This window comes from Ranitomeya variabilis, chromosome 7, assembly GCF_051348905.1.
Source record: "Ranitomeya variabilis isolate aRanVar5 chromosome 7, aRanVar5.hap1, whole genome shotgun sequence".
Classification (NCBI taxonomy): Eukaryota; Metazoa; Chordata; class Amphibia; order Anura; family Dendrobatidae; genus Ranitomeya; species Ranitomeya variabilis.
In genome coordinates this window covers 80011205-80029537 of record NC_135238.1, presented here as the reverse complement: position 1 = coordinate 80029537, position 18333 = coordinate 80011205, and the positions used below count along the sequence as shown (strand labels likewise).

The 18333-nt window shown below is 42.4% G+C and overlaps 1 protein-coding gene across 11 annotated transcripts in view; it reads right to left on the bottom strand.

Moving 5' to 3' along the window:
* Positions 1-18333, bottom strand: part of USP22 (ubiquitin specific peptidase 22) — a 122157-nt gene that overhangs the window by 31887 nt on the left and 71937 nt on the right. For all 11 annotated transcript variants that reach the window (XM_077275354.1, XM_077275353.1, XM_077275352.1 and 8 more), the window contains one exon: positions 5012-5159. In XM_077275354.1, coding sequence (XP_077131469.1) covers positions 5012-5159 — 148 coding nt within the window. The remainder of the gene's footprint in view (positions 1-5011; positions 5160-18333) is intronic.

Genomic DNA, 18333 nt, shown 5'->3' with positions numbered 1-18333 from the left:
CTTTTTTCTTCTTATAACCCAGTCCAGGCATGTTTTAGTAGGTTTTATAACCAGGTATTCCACAATTTAATATGCTTTAGGTAGCTGAAATAGGGGAATATTAGGAGCTACATAAAAACACGTCTGTTCCTGTTCCCCGCAAACCACCCCCCCCGTGTTTGCCACATTGTAATGTGCATGACAGTGTGGCAAACACTGCTTCTGATAGGCGGTAAAAATCTTTATCACCGGTCAGACAGCCACGGTTCTCAAGCTGTCAAATGACAGTATGAGCCCGCAGCTATAATCAGAGGTAAAAGGTTTACTTCCGGTCACTGCCGTCAGCTGATGGGACTACTATTCCCATCAGCCGACGCCTGCTGCGGCTAATAACAGCGAGAGCAGGTGGCGGCTGATGGGAGTATTTATAAGCCAGCAGCTGCAATATGAATAAATTAAAAAAACGAAACCAGTGTGGGTTTCCCTGTATTTCTGATAACCAGCCAGGCAAAACTGACAGCTGGGGGCCTCAATCCTCAGCGTTAGCAATGTTGGTTGTGAAGAATAGAGGGGGCCCCAAGCTGTTTTTTTTTTTTTTTTTAATATTCAAATAAATTATAAAACAAAAAAAAACACAACACGGGGTGGGGTCATGGGGCCATGCTTAGGCTATGTTCACACTTTGCGGTTTTTGCTGCGGATCCGCAGCGGATTTGCAGCTGCGGATCCGCAGCAGTTTTCCATGCAGGGTACAGTACAATGTTACCCTATGGAAAACAAAAACCGCTGTGCCCACTTTGCATTTTTCCGCTTGAAAATCCGCGCGGATTTTCTGCGGAAAAAAAGAAGTAGCATGTCAATTCTTTCTGCGGATTCCGCAGCGGTTTTCCACCTGCATTAATAGGAAAGTGCAGCTGGAAACCCACAGTGGAATCCGCAGTTGAAACCGCACAAAAAACCGCAGTGAAAACCACCGCGGTTTTGCACTGCGGTTTTTCCAAATCCGCAGCTGAAAAATCCGCAGCAAAAAAAGGAACGTGTGAACAAGGCCTAAAGCAGACAGCTGGGGACCAGTATTCTCAGGCTGCGAAGGAGCCATGGATATTGCCCCCCCCCCTCTAAAAATAGCAGCTGACAGCTGCCCCAAAAAGGCACATCTATTGCTTTCCCCGACTCTTTCCACTTGCCCTGCAGCGGTGGCAAGTGGGGTTCATATTTGTGGGGTTCATGTCACTTTTGTATTGTCAGGTGACATCAAGCCCACGGCTTAGTAATGGAGAGGCGTCTACAAGACTTGAAATACGTGTTCGGTGTCCGTGCCCGAACAGTAGTTCGGTACGTACGCCGAACTTTACTGTTCGGGCTTGCCCATCTCTAGTCATGAAGGTGAAAACAGGCTGAAGGGGTTAAAAATCAAAGTAAAACAAAAAAAACACAGGTGTGGTATTGCCGCATCCAGAAAAGTCAGATCTATTAAAAAATAAAAATAATTAACCTAATCGGTTGACACCATAACCACAAAAAAGTTAGACTGCTAAAATTATAATATTTTTTTAGTCGCCAAATGCCATGAAAACTGCTGAAAGAACAAAAAGGTAATTTCTATTTTAAAATGTTATCAATAAATCATCATCTTGCAAAAAATAAGCATCACACAGCTCCATTGACCGAAAAAGTAAAAACATTATGGGTCTCAGAAAACGCAGACAATCAAAAGGTTTTTGTTTTTTTGTTTTTCTTTAAACAAATTAAAGTTTTTTCATTACTAAATAACAAAAATTGGACAAGATATCACAGCAATAGCACTGATGAGAACCATTACCAGGTCATTTTTACTACAGTATGTATGCAAGTAAAGACAAATCTCATAAAATAATGTCAGAATTACGTTTTGGTTTTCTATTTGTGTAATTTCACCATACTTGGATTTTTTTTTCCCTCTATACGGTGTGTTAAAATAAATGGTGTAATTTAAAAGTACAATTCGTTGTGCGAAAAGCAAGACCTCGTACATCTTGTGGACATACAGTGGGTACAGAAAGTATTCAGACCCCTTTAAATTTTTCACTGTTTCATTGCAGCCATTTGGTAAATTCAAAAAAGTTCATTTTTTTTCTCATTAATGTACACTCTGCACCCCATCTTGACTGAACCCCCCCCCCCCCTGAAATTTTTACAAATTTATTAAAAAAGAAAAACTGAAATATGACATGGTCATAAGTATTCAGACTCTTTGCTCAGTATTGAGTAGAAGCAACCTTTTGAGCTAGTACAGCCATGAGTCTTCTTGGGAATGATGCAACAAGTTTTTTACACCTGGATTTGGGGATCCTCTGCCATTCTACCTTACAGATCCTCTCCAGTTCCATCAGGCTGGATGGTGAACGTTGGTGGACAGCCATTTTCAGGTCTCTCCTGAGATGCTCAATTGGGTTTAGGTCAGGGCTCTGGCTGGGCCAGTCAAGAATGGTCCGAGTTGTTCTGAAGCCACTCCTTTGCCATTTTTAGCTGTGTGCTTAGGGTCATTGTCTTGTTGGAAGGTGAACCTTCGGCCAAGTCTGAGGTCCAGAGCACTCTGGAAGAGGTTTTCATCCAGAATATCTCTGTACTTGTCCGCATTCATGTTCCCTTCAATGGCAACCAGTCATCTTGTCCCTGCAGCTGAAAAACACCCCCATAGCATGATGCTGCTACCACCATGTTTCACTGCTGGGATTGTATTGGGCCGGTTATGAGCAGTGCCTGACTTTCTCCACATATACCACTTCGAATTATCACCAAAAAGGTCTATCTTCGTCTCATCAGACAAGAGAATCTTATTTCTCATAGTCTGGGAGTCCTTCATGTTTTTTTTTAGCAAACTATGCAGGCTTTCATATGACTTGCACTGAGGAGAGGCTTCCGTCGGGCCACTCTGCCATAAAGGCCCGACTGGTTGAGGACTGCAGTTATAGTTGACTTTGTGGAACTTTCTCCCATCTCCCTACTGCATCTCTGGAGCTCAGCCACAGTGATCTTGGGGTTCTTCTTTACCTCTCTCACCAAGGCTCTTCTCCCACGATTGCTCAGTTTAGCTGGATGGCTAGGTCTAGGAAGACTTCTGGTGGACCCAAACTTCTTCCATTTAAGGATTATGGAGGCCACTGTGCTCTTAGGAACCTTAAGTACTGCAGAAATTCTGTTGTAACCTTGGCCAGATGTGTGAATTGCCACAATTCTGTCTCTGAGCTCCTTGGCCAGTTCCTTTGACTTCATGATTCTCATTTGGTCTGACACGCACTGTGAGCTGTGAGGTCTTATATAGACAGCTGTGTGCCTTTCCAAATCAAGTCCTATCAGTTTAATTTACCACAGCTGGCCTCCAATGAAGGAGTAGAACCATCTCAAGGAGGATCACAAGGAAATGGACAGCATGTGACAAATGAGTGTCTGAGCAAAGGGTCTGAATACTCATGACCATGTGATATTTATTAAAAAACAAAAACTGAAGTAAGCAAAAATGTCTACATTTCTGTTTCTTTCAGTCAAGATGGGGTGCAGAGTGTACAATAATGCGAAAAAGAGAAATTTTTGGAATTTACCAAATGGCTGCAAAGAAACAGAAAAATTTTAAGGGGCCTGAACACAATCCGTACCGTGTGCGTATGCGTGTGTATGTGTACATGCGCGTGTATATGTATATATATATATATATATATATATATATATATATATATATATATATATATATATATATATATATATACACACACACATATATATACATACACACACACACGCAAACCGTATATACTCGAGTATAAGCCGAGATTTTCAGACCTTTGTTTTTAGGCTAAAAGTGCCCCTCGCGGCTTATACTCGAGGCATTATCCCAGGGGTCGGCGGCTGTCACATCATACTCACCTGCTCCCGCGGTCTCTGCACTTCCCTGCTTCTACGATGGTCTCCGGCGCCCGTAGCTCTTTTTGTGTTCAGCGGTCACGTGGTACCACTCATTAAAGTAATGAATATGGACGTGACTCCACTCCCATAGGAGTGGCGCGCATATTCATTACTTTAATGAGCAGTACCATGTGACCACTGAACAAAGGAACAAGCTGCCAACGCCAGAGACTGTCGGAGAAGCAGGGACAGTGCCAAGATGGGGTGAGTAGGACGGGGGAGGGTGAGTAGGACGGGGGAGGGTGAGCCATGCAATATTCACCTGTCCCCGTTCTACCGCCGGGCTCTGCCTTCCGCGTCCTCTAGCTGTGACGTTCACGTCAGAGGGTGCGATGACGTGGTTAGTGCGCCCTCTGCCTGAACAGTCACTGCAGAGACCCGGAAGAGACAGCGGCGCACGGCGGTGGAACGGGGACAGGTGAATATCACAAGTGCCGTGTCCTGAGCCAGCGGCGCCTCCTGCACCTGGCCCCCATAGCGCGCCGGTGTCCCCGCCTGCTCAGGATACTAGCACTCGGCGCCCAGCGACGAGAGGTGCGTATGTCATTTTTTTTTTTTAAATCGCAGCAGCATAAGGGGCATATTATTCCATGGAGCATCTTATGGGGCCATCAACCTTTATGGAGCAGCATATGGGGCATAATATTCTATGGAGCATCTTATGGGGCCATCATTAACCTTTTATGCAGCATTATATGGGGCATATTTTAATATGGAGCATCTTATGGGGCCCATCATGAACTGTATGGAGCATTGTATGGGGCTCCTGATTCAATATCCATATCCTACTGATGTCTCAATCAATTTTACTTTTATTGGTATCTATTTTTATTTTTAAAATGTACCAGTAGCTGCTGCATTTCCCATCCTAGGCTTATACTCGAGTCAATAAGTTTTCCAAGTTTTTTGTGGCAAAATTAGGGGTCTCGGCTTATACTCTGGTTGGCTTATACTCGAGTATATAGGATATATCTGAAGAAGGGTAGGAAAAACTAAAAGAAGTTGGTCAAGTGGTGTAAGGGGTTAATAAAGCAAGCAGCAGCTGTAACATGAATGGAGAATGGGTGGGGGCATGGCTGTAGATTCTTACCTTTGCAGTGCCTGTGCAGTACATCTAATGCAGCAATTAGAAATTCATGTGCATCCTGTTGCTCGTACCCTGCTAAATGCCGTGCGTGTGTCCATACAAGGTGCAGTAGCCTATACGGAATGTGTGGAGATCGGTGCCCAGAGTAGAACTAAGAGGAGACAAAATAAGACAATAAATCACTATCGGATGCTGTATGTCAGAATGACATGGTGACAAAAGCAGCAATAAAAGCATGGCATAATACATACAGTACTTTGGAAATCATGTAACATTCTAATGGCATGGACACTACATAAATAAGTAAAACTTCTAAGTTACATTATCGCCATCTAGAGGTGCAGAAAGAGGTATGCCACCACATCGCAGACCCAAGGCCTAGTACCAGAAAAAAGTCCAAGTCATCAGTGAAGTATCCTGCCATGTTAAGGACGTCTAGGTAGCATTTTAAGACGATGGCTTCTGTTCGGATGGCCATCCACACACTGCACCTACATGGAGCTCAGACAACACAAAACTTGTATTTTTATCTTGGCGCATAACCATCACATATGGCAATAAGTGCCATGTTGTGACTGACATCTCCAGCATTTCAGATCATATGAGCCATTTCTCAGGGGTGAACTGCAGTCTAGCTAAAACTTTGCTTTCTTGCATACAAACACATTTAGAGGTCATGTAAACCTATAGAAACATAGTTATACAGTTATGGCCGAATGTGTTGGCACCCATGAAATTGTTCCAGAAAATGAAGTATTTCTCCCAGAAAAGCATTGAAATTGCACATTTACTTCCTTTGTGTGTATTGGAACAACATAAAAACAAAAAAAAGGCAAATTGGACATTTCACACAAAACACCAAAAATGGTCAGGACAAAATTGTTGGCACCCTCAACTTAAAGGGGCTGTCCGGTCCGCTGCGGGGATTCACCAGTTTGGGAGCCATGACTGGAGAGTATATACAAGTTTTACATAGTCCCATCCAGTGGGCACTACCTCACTACATACAAGTGTATGGAGTGAGGTCACGTCCACTAGACAGGCCCTGCCCGGGAGTATGTACAATCATTTGGTAATCTTCAGATTTCACGATTACTTGCACACAGACGAGGCACCCAGCTACAGTGGCAGCAAAGCAAACCCAAAACATCTTTGAACCTCCACAATAATTGACTGACTGTAGGTATGGTTTTCTTTTCTTTGTAGGCCTCATTCTGTTTTCTGTAAACAGTAGAATGCTGTGCTTTACCAAGGAGAGCTTGAATTTCTTTGGAACTTGATTGGGGCAGTTTATCCACCATCTGGACTACCCTGGGTTACAACCTTTCATCAATTTTTCTCTGCTGCCCAGGGAGATTACCTACAGTGCTACGGGTTGTAAACTTCTTTATTACGTTGCACATCGTGGACAAAGGAGCATCATGATCTCTGGAGATGGACTTGTAACCTGGAAATTGATGGTATTTTTCAATAAGTTTGGTTCTCAATTCCTCAGACAGTTCTCTTCTCTTCGCTTTCTGTTCTCCATGCTTAGTGACACCGACACAATGAGTCAACTTCTCTCCTTTTTATCTCGTTTTAGGTGTGATTTTCAAATTGCCCACACCTGTTAAATGCCACAAGTGAGTTTGTACAAGCATCACATGCATGAAACAATTAGCCACAATTCTGGAAAGATGTCAACAATAGTGATGAGCGAGTGTACTCGTTGCTCGAGTTTTCCCGAGCACGCTCGGGTGATCTCCGAGTATTTGTTAATGTTCGAAGAATAAGTTTTCCTCGCCGCAGCTGGATGATTTACAGCTATTAGCCAGCTTGAACACTTGTGGGGATTCCCTAGCAACCAGGCAACCCCCACATGTACTCAGCCTGGCTTTTAGCTGTAAATCATTCAGCTGCGGCGATGAAAACTTAATCTACGAACACTAACAAATACTAGGAGATCACCCGAGAGTGTTCAGGAAAACCCGAGCAACGAGTACACTCGCGCATCACTAGTCAACAATATTGACCAGCCCATTTTTGAGGTTGTGTGTGAATTGGTGTCCAATTTTCCTTTTTTCCCCCCTCTTTGTGTTCCAGTATACACAGAGGAAATAAATGTGTGTAACAAAACATGTGCAATTGCTATCATTTTCAAGGAGAAATACTTAATTTTCTGGAACACGGTAATTTCAAGGGTGCCAACACTTTCAGCCATGTCTGTATATTTGTTTATTAACTACATGTAGAAGTCAGTTTAAGGGCAAGTATCTATTCATCTCTCAAGAAGTAAATTCCTTGTTTAAGTCGAGTTCCCAAGAATAAAAAAATTCCCAAGCACTTGCTAATGTCTGCGAGAATCCTTATCCTGACACTTTGGAAATCAGATATGGCTCCATCACATTATGCAATAGAGATATAAAATAGAACAACTCTATGGGCTTGAAAAGCTAGATACCGGTAGTGGGAATACAGGAGACATGAACAGTTCAACGACTTAGTCCCCTGGGCAACTCTCGAAGGACCAACCACCACTTTAATTTCTATTTTTAAAAAAAACAAAAACAAAAGTACCGTACACATGAAAATAAACATCTTTATAATGTATCTTATCAGAGAAATCTGCTTCTTTCTCCTCCAGGACAGATCTTTTATTTTCAAAATTCTCAATTCCTGGTTAAATCTGTATTCAGTGAAGACAGACTATTACATTACTGAGATAAGAGATGGCAGATACTAGTGATAAGATTCTATGTACAAGGAGGGAGTAGGTCTGCCTCCAACTCTCTCCTCTCCCCTCTACAGTTGTATCATCATCACCTGCCATCTTCTCTCTCAGTAATGTAATCTGTCTTCACCGAATACAGATATTACCCTTGAATTGAGAATTTTGAGAATCATCAGTCCTAGTGAAAAAAAAAAAGATAGCTATGATCAGATATATCACAAAGTTACTTACGGTATTTTCTTGTGTACTACTAATTTATGAAAGAAAAATTAAAACTACAGCTACTCTTAGAAATGGAGAGATAACCATGAGAGACATTATATTGCTGATAGTCCACCACATATTGCTAAATATTAAGAGTTTATCCCAATTTTAGTGAGATGATTTATCAGTTATTCAGTCAGATAGTGAGATTGTTGGAGGAATATCCCTCCTATGGAATTTAGTATGAATCCCTCCCCCACCCCTTTTCTATACTCCTCACCCCTACTTTCTACCTTCCCCTGCTGTCCTTACCACACTGAAATCATCTACTGGAATTAATGCACATATAATTGTGTTTCTATTGTACTTATCTGTATTCAGTCATTCCCAAAATATAACAATGTGATTCTTGTCATATAGTCTGAAAATTTATTAAAGAGAATTTAAAAAGAAAACTTGCTGCCAGAGCCAGTGGTGCCAATATGGTGTGCATTGGTAGCGTAAGGCAAGGGAACGGTGACACGACTTATCTGCATGGTGTTTGCAGAAATCCACATGCCTGCAGCAGATTAATGGATGATCAACCCCAGAAACTGCTGAAACAAATCTACCACTTATGATTAGATCATTACAGTAAAGGGAAGACGAAGTCTCAAAAGCTACTTACAAGGATTGCTAGGATTTGGTGAAATGTGATAAAACCATCACAGTGCATCCTAAAAATCCTCCTCTAGTGCAAAGTGGCGGCTCCAGTGGTCATGGTACCTAGTTATGTGCCGTACATCATTTACGTGACCAAAGCAGTCAATCAACGGCCTCAGTGGTCATGTGCCGAATGTCCCACAAGCAGAACAAAATGACGCACCACACTAGGAAGTACCACATGAACGACGTACCACGTGACCAGCTTCAGAAGCAGCGGCGGATGACAAAACAAGACGGCGATTTAGAAGGTGCGTCAGGGTCTGTTTACACATACCGATTGGCGGCACGACTAGCAATAACTTTTGCCAATAGGTGGTTGTTTGAGTACCTGTTTACACAGGCAGATGCACATTGAGCAATCTATACTAAACGTCGGCCATGGCCATCAGCAGTGGGAGTCCTGTTAACACCGGAAGATGCATCGCCAAGAACGACGATCTTTTATGCTGCACAAAAGATCAATTCACCTGATGAACAAACCATTGTGCTCGTTCACCGGTGACTAGCAGCCTGTGAAATGGATGTTCTTTACGCTATTCATGATTATCTAGCATTGTTAGTGCATTTCCTATCAGTATGTTCTCACATTAAGACTTATTAGATAAAAACCCAGACAACCTCTGTAATTACAATTTGATAGAGGAAATGTAATTAGAAGTGTCAAGTGTGTAACGGTGTCAAGTTTTCATTTTTATACAAAGCAGACCACGAAAAACAGAAACCAGTTTCCCCTTGTGTGATGCTGATTAGAACGCTCTTCTAGTAAAACTGAGGCCCACAATACTAGAGCTCAGCTTTCATTTCACTAGAGCAGTTTAGTAAATGCGGCCCACCGTATCCTTTCCTAACCATCAAGTGTGGGGCAGAAAAGTGCCAACAAAAAAATTGCGATACTGGAGGCCTATGTGATCACATGCTCAAAGAAACACAGGGCTGTTTTTTGCTGGTCAGTCTTCAGACCTTCCCATCCCAATGAAAAGCAGAAGGGTGCAGCATATTGCTACTGGACATGACGTTGGGTGGCCATGTGGACTTCCATCATCTCCTGTATAGGGTAAGTACATCATTAGTCCATTTCCCCGTCGAACCACACGAGAGAAGCAGGCTTCTGTTTCCTGCATAATTAGCGTAAAACGGACAAATTGTAATAAACCAATTTATTCTCAAGAATCAAAAAAGCCACAATGTGCCCTAATGTGTAAAATATTTCAACAATGTAACCACTGATCAACAAGCTAAGGCTTTGTTCTGCTCAGTCACAGGACCAGTGTGTAAAATATAAAGTACCAGATCCCAGAAACGAAGCATCGAGAAGCATCGAAGAGAAAGCAATTGGCATGGCCCTGCAAGTGTGCAAGTCACATGTGAGCAGTCATGAGGATTGCAAAGCTGCAGAAGTGGGACCCCAAGTACGTTATATACATTGTTAGGGGTTACAAGGTTATAATAAAGGGTCCGTCAATATCATCATATGGTTGGTATCTTGTTAGGCTTCTTTCACACTTCAGTTTTTTGGCGTCAGTCACTTCCGACAATGATGGATCGACGGTTCCGTCACAATAGTTGAAAAAACGGATGTAACGGATCCGTTTTTTTGACGGATCCGTTACTCGGGGGTTGTATATACTTTTTGGAGCATGCGCAATTGAAAAAATTTGAAAAAACGGATTGGAGCGACGGATCCGCCGAAATGACGGTCGCGACGGATCCGTCGCCCATAGGTGGCCATTCTATGAAATGACGGACGCGACGGATCCGTCGCGATCCGCCATTTCAACGCAGACAAAAAACGTTGCAATGACCGTCAATGTCTAGATGACGTCCGCCAAATTTTGACGGATCCGTCGCATGACGCATGGAATGGACGACCATCCGTCACAATTAGTGTTGAGCGATACCGTCCGATACTTGAAAGTATCGGTATCGGAAAGTATCGGCCGATACCGGCAAAGTATCGGATCCAATCCGATACCCGATACCAATACAAGTCAATGGGACTCAAGTATCGGACGGTATTCCTGATGGTTCTCAGGGTCTGAAGGAGAGGAAACTCTCCTTCAGGCCCTGGGATCCATATTAATGTGTAAAAGAGAGAATTAAAATAAAAAATATTGCTATACTCACCTCTCCGACGCAGCCTGCACCTTACCGAGGGAAGCGGCAGCGTTCTTTGTTTAAAATTCGCGCTTTTCTTTCCTTACGTGAAGTCCCGGCTTTGTGATTGGTTGCGTCGCAGTCACATGGGCGACGCAACCAATCACAGCAAGCCGTGACGTAATTTCAGGTCCTTAAGGATTTTAAAATTACGTCCCGGCTTTGTGATTGGTTGCGTCGCAGTCACATGGGCGACGCAACCAATCACAAGCCGTGACGTCACGGGAGGCTGGACACGAAACATGCGGTACAGGGATCCTAGCAGCGGCAATACTCGGTTGAGACTTGAGTATGCTCAGAAAACTCAAGTAATGAGCACACTGGCTCATCATTAGTCACCAGCCCTTTGAGTTCATAATAAATGAAGACTGACATACAAGTTCAGTGGCCCCTGAGCTCATGTCATTATCTTGATTTATGATTCTCTCACAGTATAGGTGATGTCAGAGAAATTCCTGTGATAAAACAGACAGGGAGAAATGTGTGTTCTATGTACTCGCTTATCACAAGTGACAAATTCTCACCCAAGAACTATCCATCGTCCATGTGCTGTCCATGAACTGCTTCAGCTATGCATGGTCGCACGCATAAGTTACAGAACAAAGCAAGGGAACATTTGCAACATTTCAGCGCACAAACTTTTTTTTTTTTAAAATGCGCGCGTGTCCAGCCTCCCGGCTTGTGATTGGTTGATCGCGAAGCAACCAATCACAAGCCGGGACGTCACGGGAGGTTGGACAAGCGCGCATTTTAAAATGCGCGCGTGTCCAGCCTCCCGGCTTGTGATTGGTTGATCGCGACGCAACCAATCACAAGCCGGGACGTCACGGGAGGTTGGACAAGCGCGCATTTTAAAATGCGCGCGTGTCCAGCCTCCCGTGACGTCACGGCTTGTGATTGGTTGCGTCGCCCATGTGACTGCGACGCAACCAATCACAAAGCCGGGACGTAATTTTAAAATCCTTAAGGACCTGAAATTACGTCACGGCTTGCTGTGATTGGTTGCGTCGCCCATGTGACTGCGACGCAACCAATCACAAAGCCGGGACTTCACGTAAGGAAAGAAAAGCGCGAATTTTAAACAAAGAACGCTGCTGCTTCCCTCGGTAAGGTGCAGGCTGCGTCGGAGAGGTGAGTATAGCAATATTTTTTATTTTAATTCTCTCTTTTACACATTTTTACATTAATGTTGTTTCGATACCGATACCACAAAAGTATCGGATCTCGGTATCGGAATTCCGATACAGCAAATATCGGCCGATACCCGATAGTTGCGGTATCGGAATGCTCAACACTAGTCACAATCCGTCGCTAATCCAAGTCTATGGGGGAAAAAAATGGATCCGTCGAAAAAAAAACGGATCCGTTTTTTGAGGAAAATGGTGGATTTAGACTGACGCCAAACAACTGAAGTGTGAAAGAGGCCTTAGACAAAACATAGCAGCACACTAGTGGAGTTAGCGTATAGGTGAACACGGGGCAGGGACAGAGCAGGAGATTAAAGCAGTGTGATTGTTCTCATTCTGGTGGCTGGCTTTCAGAGATCAGAACTGATAAAGCTATATCTTACACTTATTAAGATGGAAACAACCATTTAAAAGGAGATTTCCAAATAATAAAATACATTGTAATTCATATATCTTGGAACAATAGGTAGTTCCACAATTGGATGTATTAAAAAAAAGTTTGTGCGCTGAAATGTTGCAAATGTTCCCTTGCTTTGTTCTGTAACTTATGCGTGCGACCATGCATAGCTGAAGCAGTTCATGGACAGCACATGGACGATGGATAGTTCTTGGGTGAGAATTTGTCACTTGTGATAAGCGAGTACATAGAACACACATTTCTCCCTGTCTGTTTTATCACAGGAATTTCTCTGACATCACCTATACTGTGAGAGAATCATAAATCAAGATAATGACATGAGCTCAGGGGCCACTGAACTTGTATGTCAGTCTTCATTTATTATGAACTCAAAGGGCTGGTGACTAATGATGAGCCAGTGTGCTCATTACTTGAGTTTTCTGAGCATACTCAAGTCTCAACCGAGTATTGCCGCTGCTAGGATCCCTGTACCGCATGTTTCGTGGCTGTAATACAGCCACAATAAACATGGCTACAGTTTAACCATGTATGGCAGGAAATCCCTGCATCTTTCTTTAAGCCAAGCAACATGCAGGGCAAGGATCGGAGCATCACATCCGAGCATCGCATCCGAGCACCGCCAATACTTGGTTGAGAATAGAGCATGCTCGGAAAACTCAAGTAACGAGCACACTCATTCATCACTACTGGTGACAACAGAAACTCACTCCTGTGATTAAACAAGCAAGGAAATTTGTTCCCTCATACAAATAGCTGTGAGGCTCTGCTGTTTCATTATGCTTCCTCCCCTGGCCAGGAGCTGTGGTGTGTGTTGACTGAACGGCAGCAGCTCTGCATGGTCAAACACAGTCATTACATGGTATATAGCATTTATAACATTATCTCAGCACAGGAACATTTTTTTTTTTTTATACAACCAATTGTAGAACTTATTTCAAGATCTACTGATTAAAATGTACTTCGACTTCGCACAACCACTTCAAGTTACCCAAGCCACCTTAGGCTACTTTCACACTAGCGTCGTTTGCAATACGTTGCAATGCGTCGTTCAAGTGAAAAATCGCATCCTGCAAAGTTGTCTGCAGGATGCGTTTTTTTCCCCATAGACTTACATTACCGACGCATTGCCACACGTCCCAACCGTCGTGCGACGGTTGCGTCGTGTTTTGGCGGACCGCCGGCACAAAAAAAGTTACATGTAAGGTTTTTTTGTGCTTCGAGTCCGCCATTTTCGAACGCGCATGCGTGACCGAAACTCCGCCCCCTTCTCCCCGGACCTTGCAATGGGGCAGCTGAAGAGTCGTAAGACTGCTTCCGCTGCCCACGTCAGGCATTTATTTCACAGCATGCGTCGGTACGTGGGCCCGACGCACTGCGACGGCCCCGTACCAACGCTAGTGTGAAAGCAGCCTTAATGTATAGCTGAGGTAGTTACATTTTTACTGACATTGGGGAAAATTGCACTTTTCTTGCTACTTTTGACTTATGTGCCTCAATTACAACTTGTTTTCACCAGGCAAACCTCTTATCACCTATCCACAGTACTGGCGATAACTCACTGATCGCCGAGTGTTGCACCTCCAGCACCAGCTACAACAGGCAGAAAGGTGGACTTTTACCCTCGTTGTAAAACAGAGTAGCAGCTTCGATGCCCGAATGCCACATCATTCATATTCTAAAAGGCTGCCGAAAGAGCAGAGAGCAGCACTCATCAGCCCTATAGAGAATGAAGTGGCCGAGAAGAGGGAGCACTATAGCCAAATTCTAACGGGGATAATTGCTCCTCGTTCTGCTATCACAGTATACACAGATGGAACAAAGACTGGTCAGTAAATCATCACTGGACAACACCTTCAATGTCAATCTTCCTACAACCAAATAAGTTTCATGGCCTGTAACACTGTATTTACTACCAATAATGGAGCTGTCCACTATATTTTATATTAAATGGCCCAGGGGATAATAAAATAAAAAAAATATATATATATCATGTGTGGTGTCAGACACAGGCAGCAGGGGTCCAGCAAGATAAGATAATAAAATATATATATATATATATATATATATATATATATATATATATATATATATATATATACATATATATACCAATGCCTCCATTGGCTCATTCATACATATAGCAAAGATGTATTGGACAACCCCTTTAAATTGAGTTTCACCAGCTGTGATTACAGCCATTTGCTCTTCAGGGTAGAATTAAGATTTCCAAGCCTTAAAACTGTGCCAGCATTCTACAGTACTGCCATGTAACGTGCAGACATACTGCTTCCTGAGAACCACCATTTTTCTTCCAATAATTCCTCCCTACTGCTTGCTTAACACCCACAATTTATGGCTTATGTAGACAGATTTTTCTCTTGTTCAATCACAAGTCATAAGCCTCTTTTTTGCAAATACATATTTTCTTGATATTGCTGGTTCATTATTTTATAGAAGGTATGTGACTATTTATTAGACATACCAAAGATGCAGGCAAGATCACTTTAGGTTATAAAAAAGTAAAATTCGCTGAACAATAAACTACTTGAAAAGAAGCTTTCAGAAGAAACTTTTTATTGTCTAAATGTTTATGTAGTGTGTGTATGGTATTATTCTCACCGATCACAGTCTTCCCAAGTTCTAGTACTGCTTCGGTCGTCTTCTAGGTTACACGACTTCTATTCTGAGTTGCTGGATTACACTGGGGTCCATGTGAGAGCCAGAATTTGTTTTTTACAATGTAAGCCTATGGAGGGTCAGAACAAAGCTCCATAAGTCACAAACTCCAGTGTGATCTGACAAGTCAGAATAGAAGTTACGTGACCCAGAACAGGACTGGAGCTGGAAACTGTGGGGCACGGCGATCGGTGATTAAACTTATCCGAACGGAAGTGTGGTAGACACGAAGTCTTGTGGGAGTGCTTGTCAGTAGGATATATCCCTTTAAGTTGTCTATATGGGCATGCAGGTCATAGAAAATTGAATAAAATTATCATCTTGATATCTACGATACAATTCAAACGAAAGAAAGCCATGGTGTTTCTTTGTAAGCTGTTTAGATCTATGGGCCGGACACTGATTTTCCCAAGAACCTGCCTCCAGGGATTATTATAAATTAATGTAGGGGTTACCAGTGTGAGACATATACATACATATATATACATACATACATATACATACATATACATACACATACATACATACACACATACATACATACACATACATACATATACATACATACATACATACATATACATACATATACATACACACATACATACATACACATACATACACATACATACATACATACATACATACACATACATACATATACATACATACATATACATATATATACATATATATATACACACACACATATATATATATATATATTTAAAAAGAACCCATATTAAAATGTCCAACTCTGGTGACTTTTGCTTTTGTATTTGAGGCTAAAATATGTTGCAATTGGATTTCACAAAAAAAATAGCAATCTGCACAGTACAAGGGATGATCTGAAACATAAAATTAATTTATCATAATAAATGCCTATCTAACCCCTCAGTGAACAAGCCAATTTGAACCTTAAAATGGGTTATCCAGAACTGTCCAAAAAAATGTACCTAAGCAACCAACAGGCAGGTAATTGCGACTTACCTGCCCGTTGTGCACGGCACAGTTTTTCCTCGGCACAGACCGCTACTGTCGGGGATTCAGCTCCCTCTGCTGACACGATGAGGTGTGACTTCCGAAATCATTTTGATTGACAGCAGGATGCCCGCTGCCTAATGGGGGGAGTCAGGTGTCAATCTGAACGACCTCGGAAGTCCCGCCCCATCGACAGAGCGTACAGGAAAAGAATCCTCCGCTCTATGGACGCGGTGTCAGTAGAGGCTTCTGAATCCATGACAGTAGCACCTGTGACTGCTCTGTGCCGGGGAAGAAGGACACCGTCCACAACAAGCAGATAAGTTGCAATCATCTGCCTTTACGTGTTTAAGTACGGTACATATTTTGTTAAGTCCCGGATATACCCTTTAATGACCAGGCCAAATTTTTTTAAATCTGACCAGTGTCACTTTACGCGCTAATAACTCTGGAATGTTTCAAAGTATCATAGTGATTAGTAATATTAGTAATATTTTCACAAATAAATGCAGAACAGTTCAGAACTGTTGCAAAAAATTTATTTACAGAACTTGATTCTTTAGGGACCTACTCAGATTGAAACGGACTTTGGAGGGGTCTATATTTTGTAAACTCCCCAAAACTGATACCAATTTAAAAACTATACCCCTCAAATACTTCAAAACTGCTGTCAAATTTGTTTTTAACCTTTCAGGTGCTACACAAGAATACAAAGTCGAATGAAAAAAATAAATAATTTTTACTCTAAAATGTTGCTTTACCCCAATACTTTTACAAGGAAATGCATAAGTAAAATGACGCCACTATTTGTTACCTAGTTTCTTTAGATACTGCACAGAAACCTGTTTGGAAACAAATTTGGCTGAAATAGATTGCAGGCACTATGTCGCATTTGTATGGCCGCTAAGGCACCCAAAAAGCAGAAAACTCCAACAAGAGACCCCATTTTGGAAACTACACCCCTCAATGATTTTATCCAGGGAAAGAGAAAAAAAAAAATCTTTGTACAGTGCTAGCCAGTAGATTTGTCCATCGTGACGGATTTTTTGCTGTGCTGCGTAGAATGGCTGCTGGAACGCCTGCTCCACTTGCCTGTAGAAGCATGCCTCTTGGGTTGCTGCCATTGTGGTGGCAGCTGCCGTGGTTCGCTGTCCTCCATCATGCCTGGGACCACTTGCAGCAGGGAGCGTCTCCAGGCTTTCCCCCTTTTTAAATCTGCAGCCCGGCGTCCTCAGCCCTACTTCCTGTCTGCCCTGGGAGTACATCCTCTGTACTGATCTCCCCGGCTGCGTCATCAGGGGGCGCTTTGGCGTGTCTCCACGCGTGTGCCGGCTGGAAACCTGGAAGTCCTGCTCCCAGATCATGTGAATTAATATTTATACACAACAGGACACAGGAATAAATGCAATAGATAAGACAAATGACGTGAATAACTATCAGGATGGGAGAGGGAGAAACCGTTGTGGCCATAAATATTGGTTCTCTCATAGCTAGAGTGTGAAAGTTTTATTGTCCTGCGATTGATGTCTGGTCTATGGTTGTGATGTCCTCAAATGGCATGAGGAGCACATTCCTTAGTTAATGTAGAAAGATATAAATCCATGTGACACATTCATTCCTGCACTGAGTGTGTAAAAGGTCATCATGAGTTTGTATTCCCACATTTTTCGATCTTTCTGAGATTTGAAGTTAACTTTTAATACCAGTAATTTAATGTTCATGATGCTATGGTCAGGGATACGAAGTATTCTCTATTTTGTGCGGCGATGAGAATTCATCCTTGTTCTAAGTTTTTTCCTGTCTCCCCTACATACACACCCCTAGTTGGACATTTGGTACATGAAGAAAAAGAAAGCACTACCGTAATGCCTGCACACTACACCACACAATTATAGTATAAGAAAAATAAGCTTTATTTGGCACACAATAACAAAAAAACCTAAAACATGAGTAAAACCATATGGGAACCCCACTCATGGACCCCCACCATAGAATATATATATATATATTTATTAACACACACACACTAGATGGTGGCCCGATTCTAACGTATCGGGTATTCTAGAATATGTACGTAGTATATAGCACAGGCTACGTACTATATTGCACAGTGGGGTAGTATATAACACAGCTACGTAGTATATAACAGAGCTACGTAGTATATAACAGAGCTACGTAGTATATAACAGAGCTACGTAGTAAGAGAGTACATAGTATATAACACAGCCACATAGTATATAACATAGCCACGTAGTGTATTGCACAGCAACGTAGTTTATTGGTCAGCCAC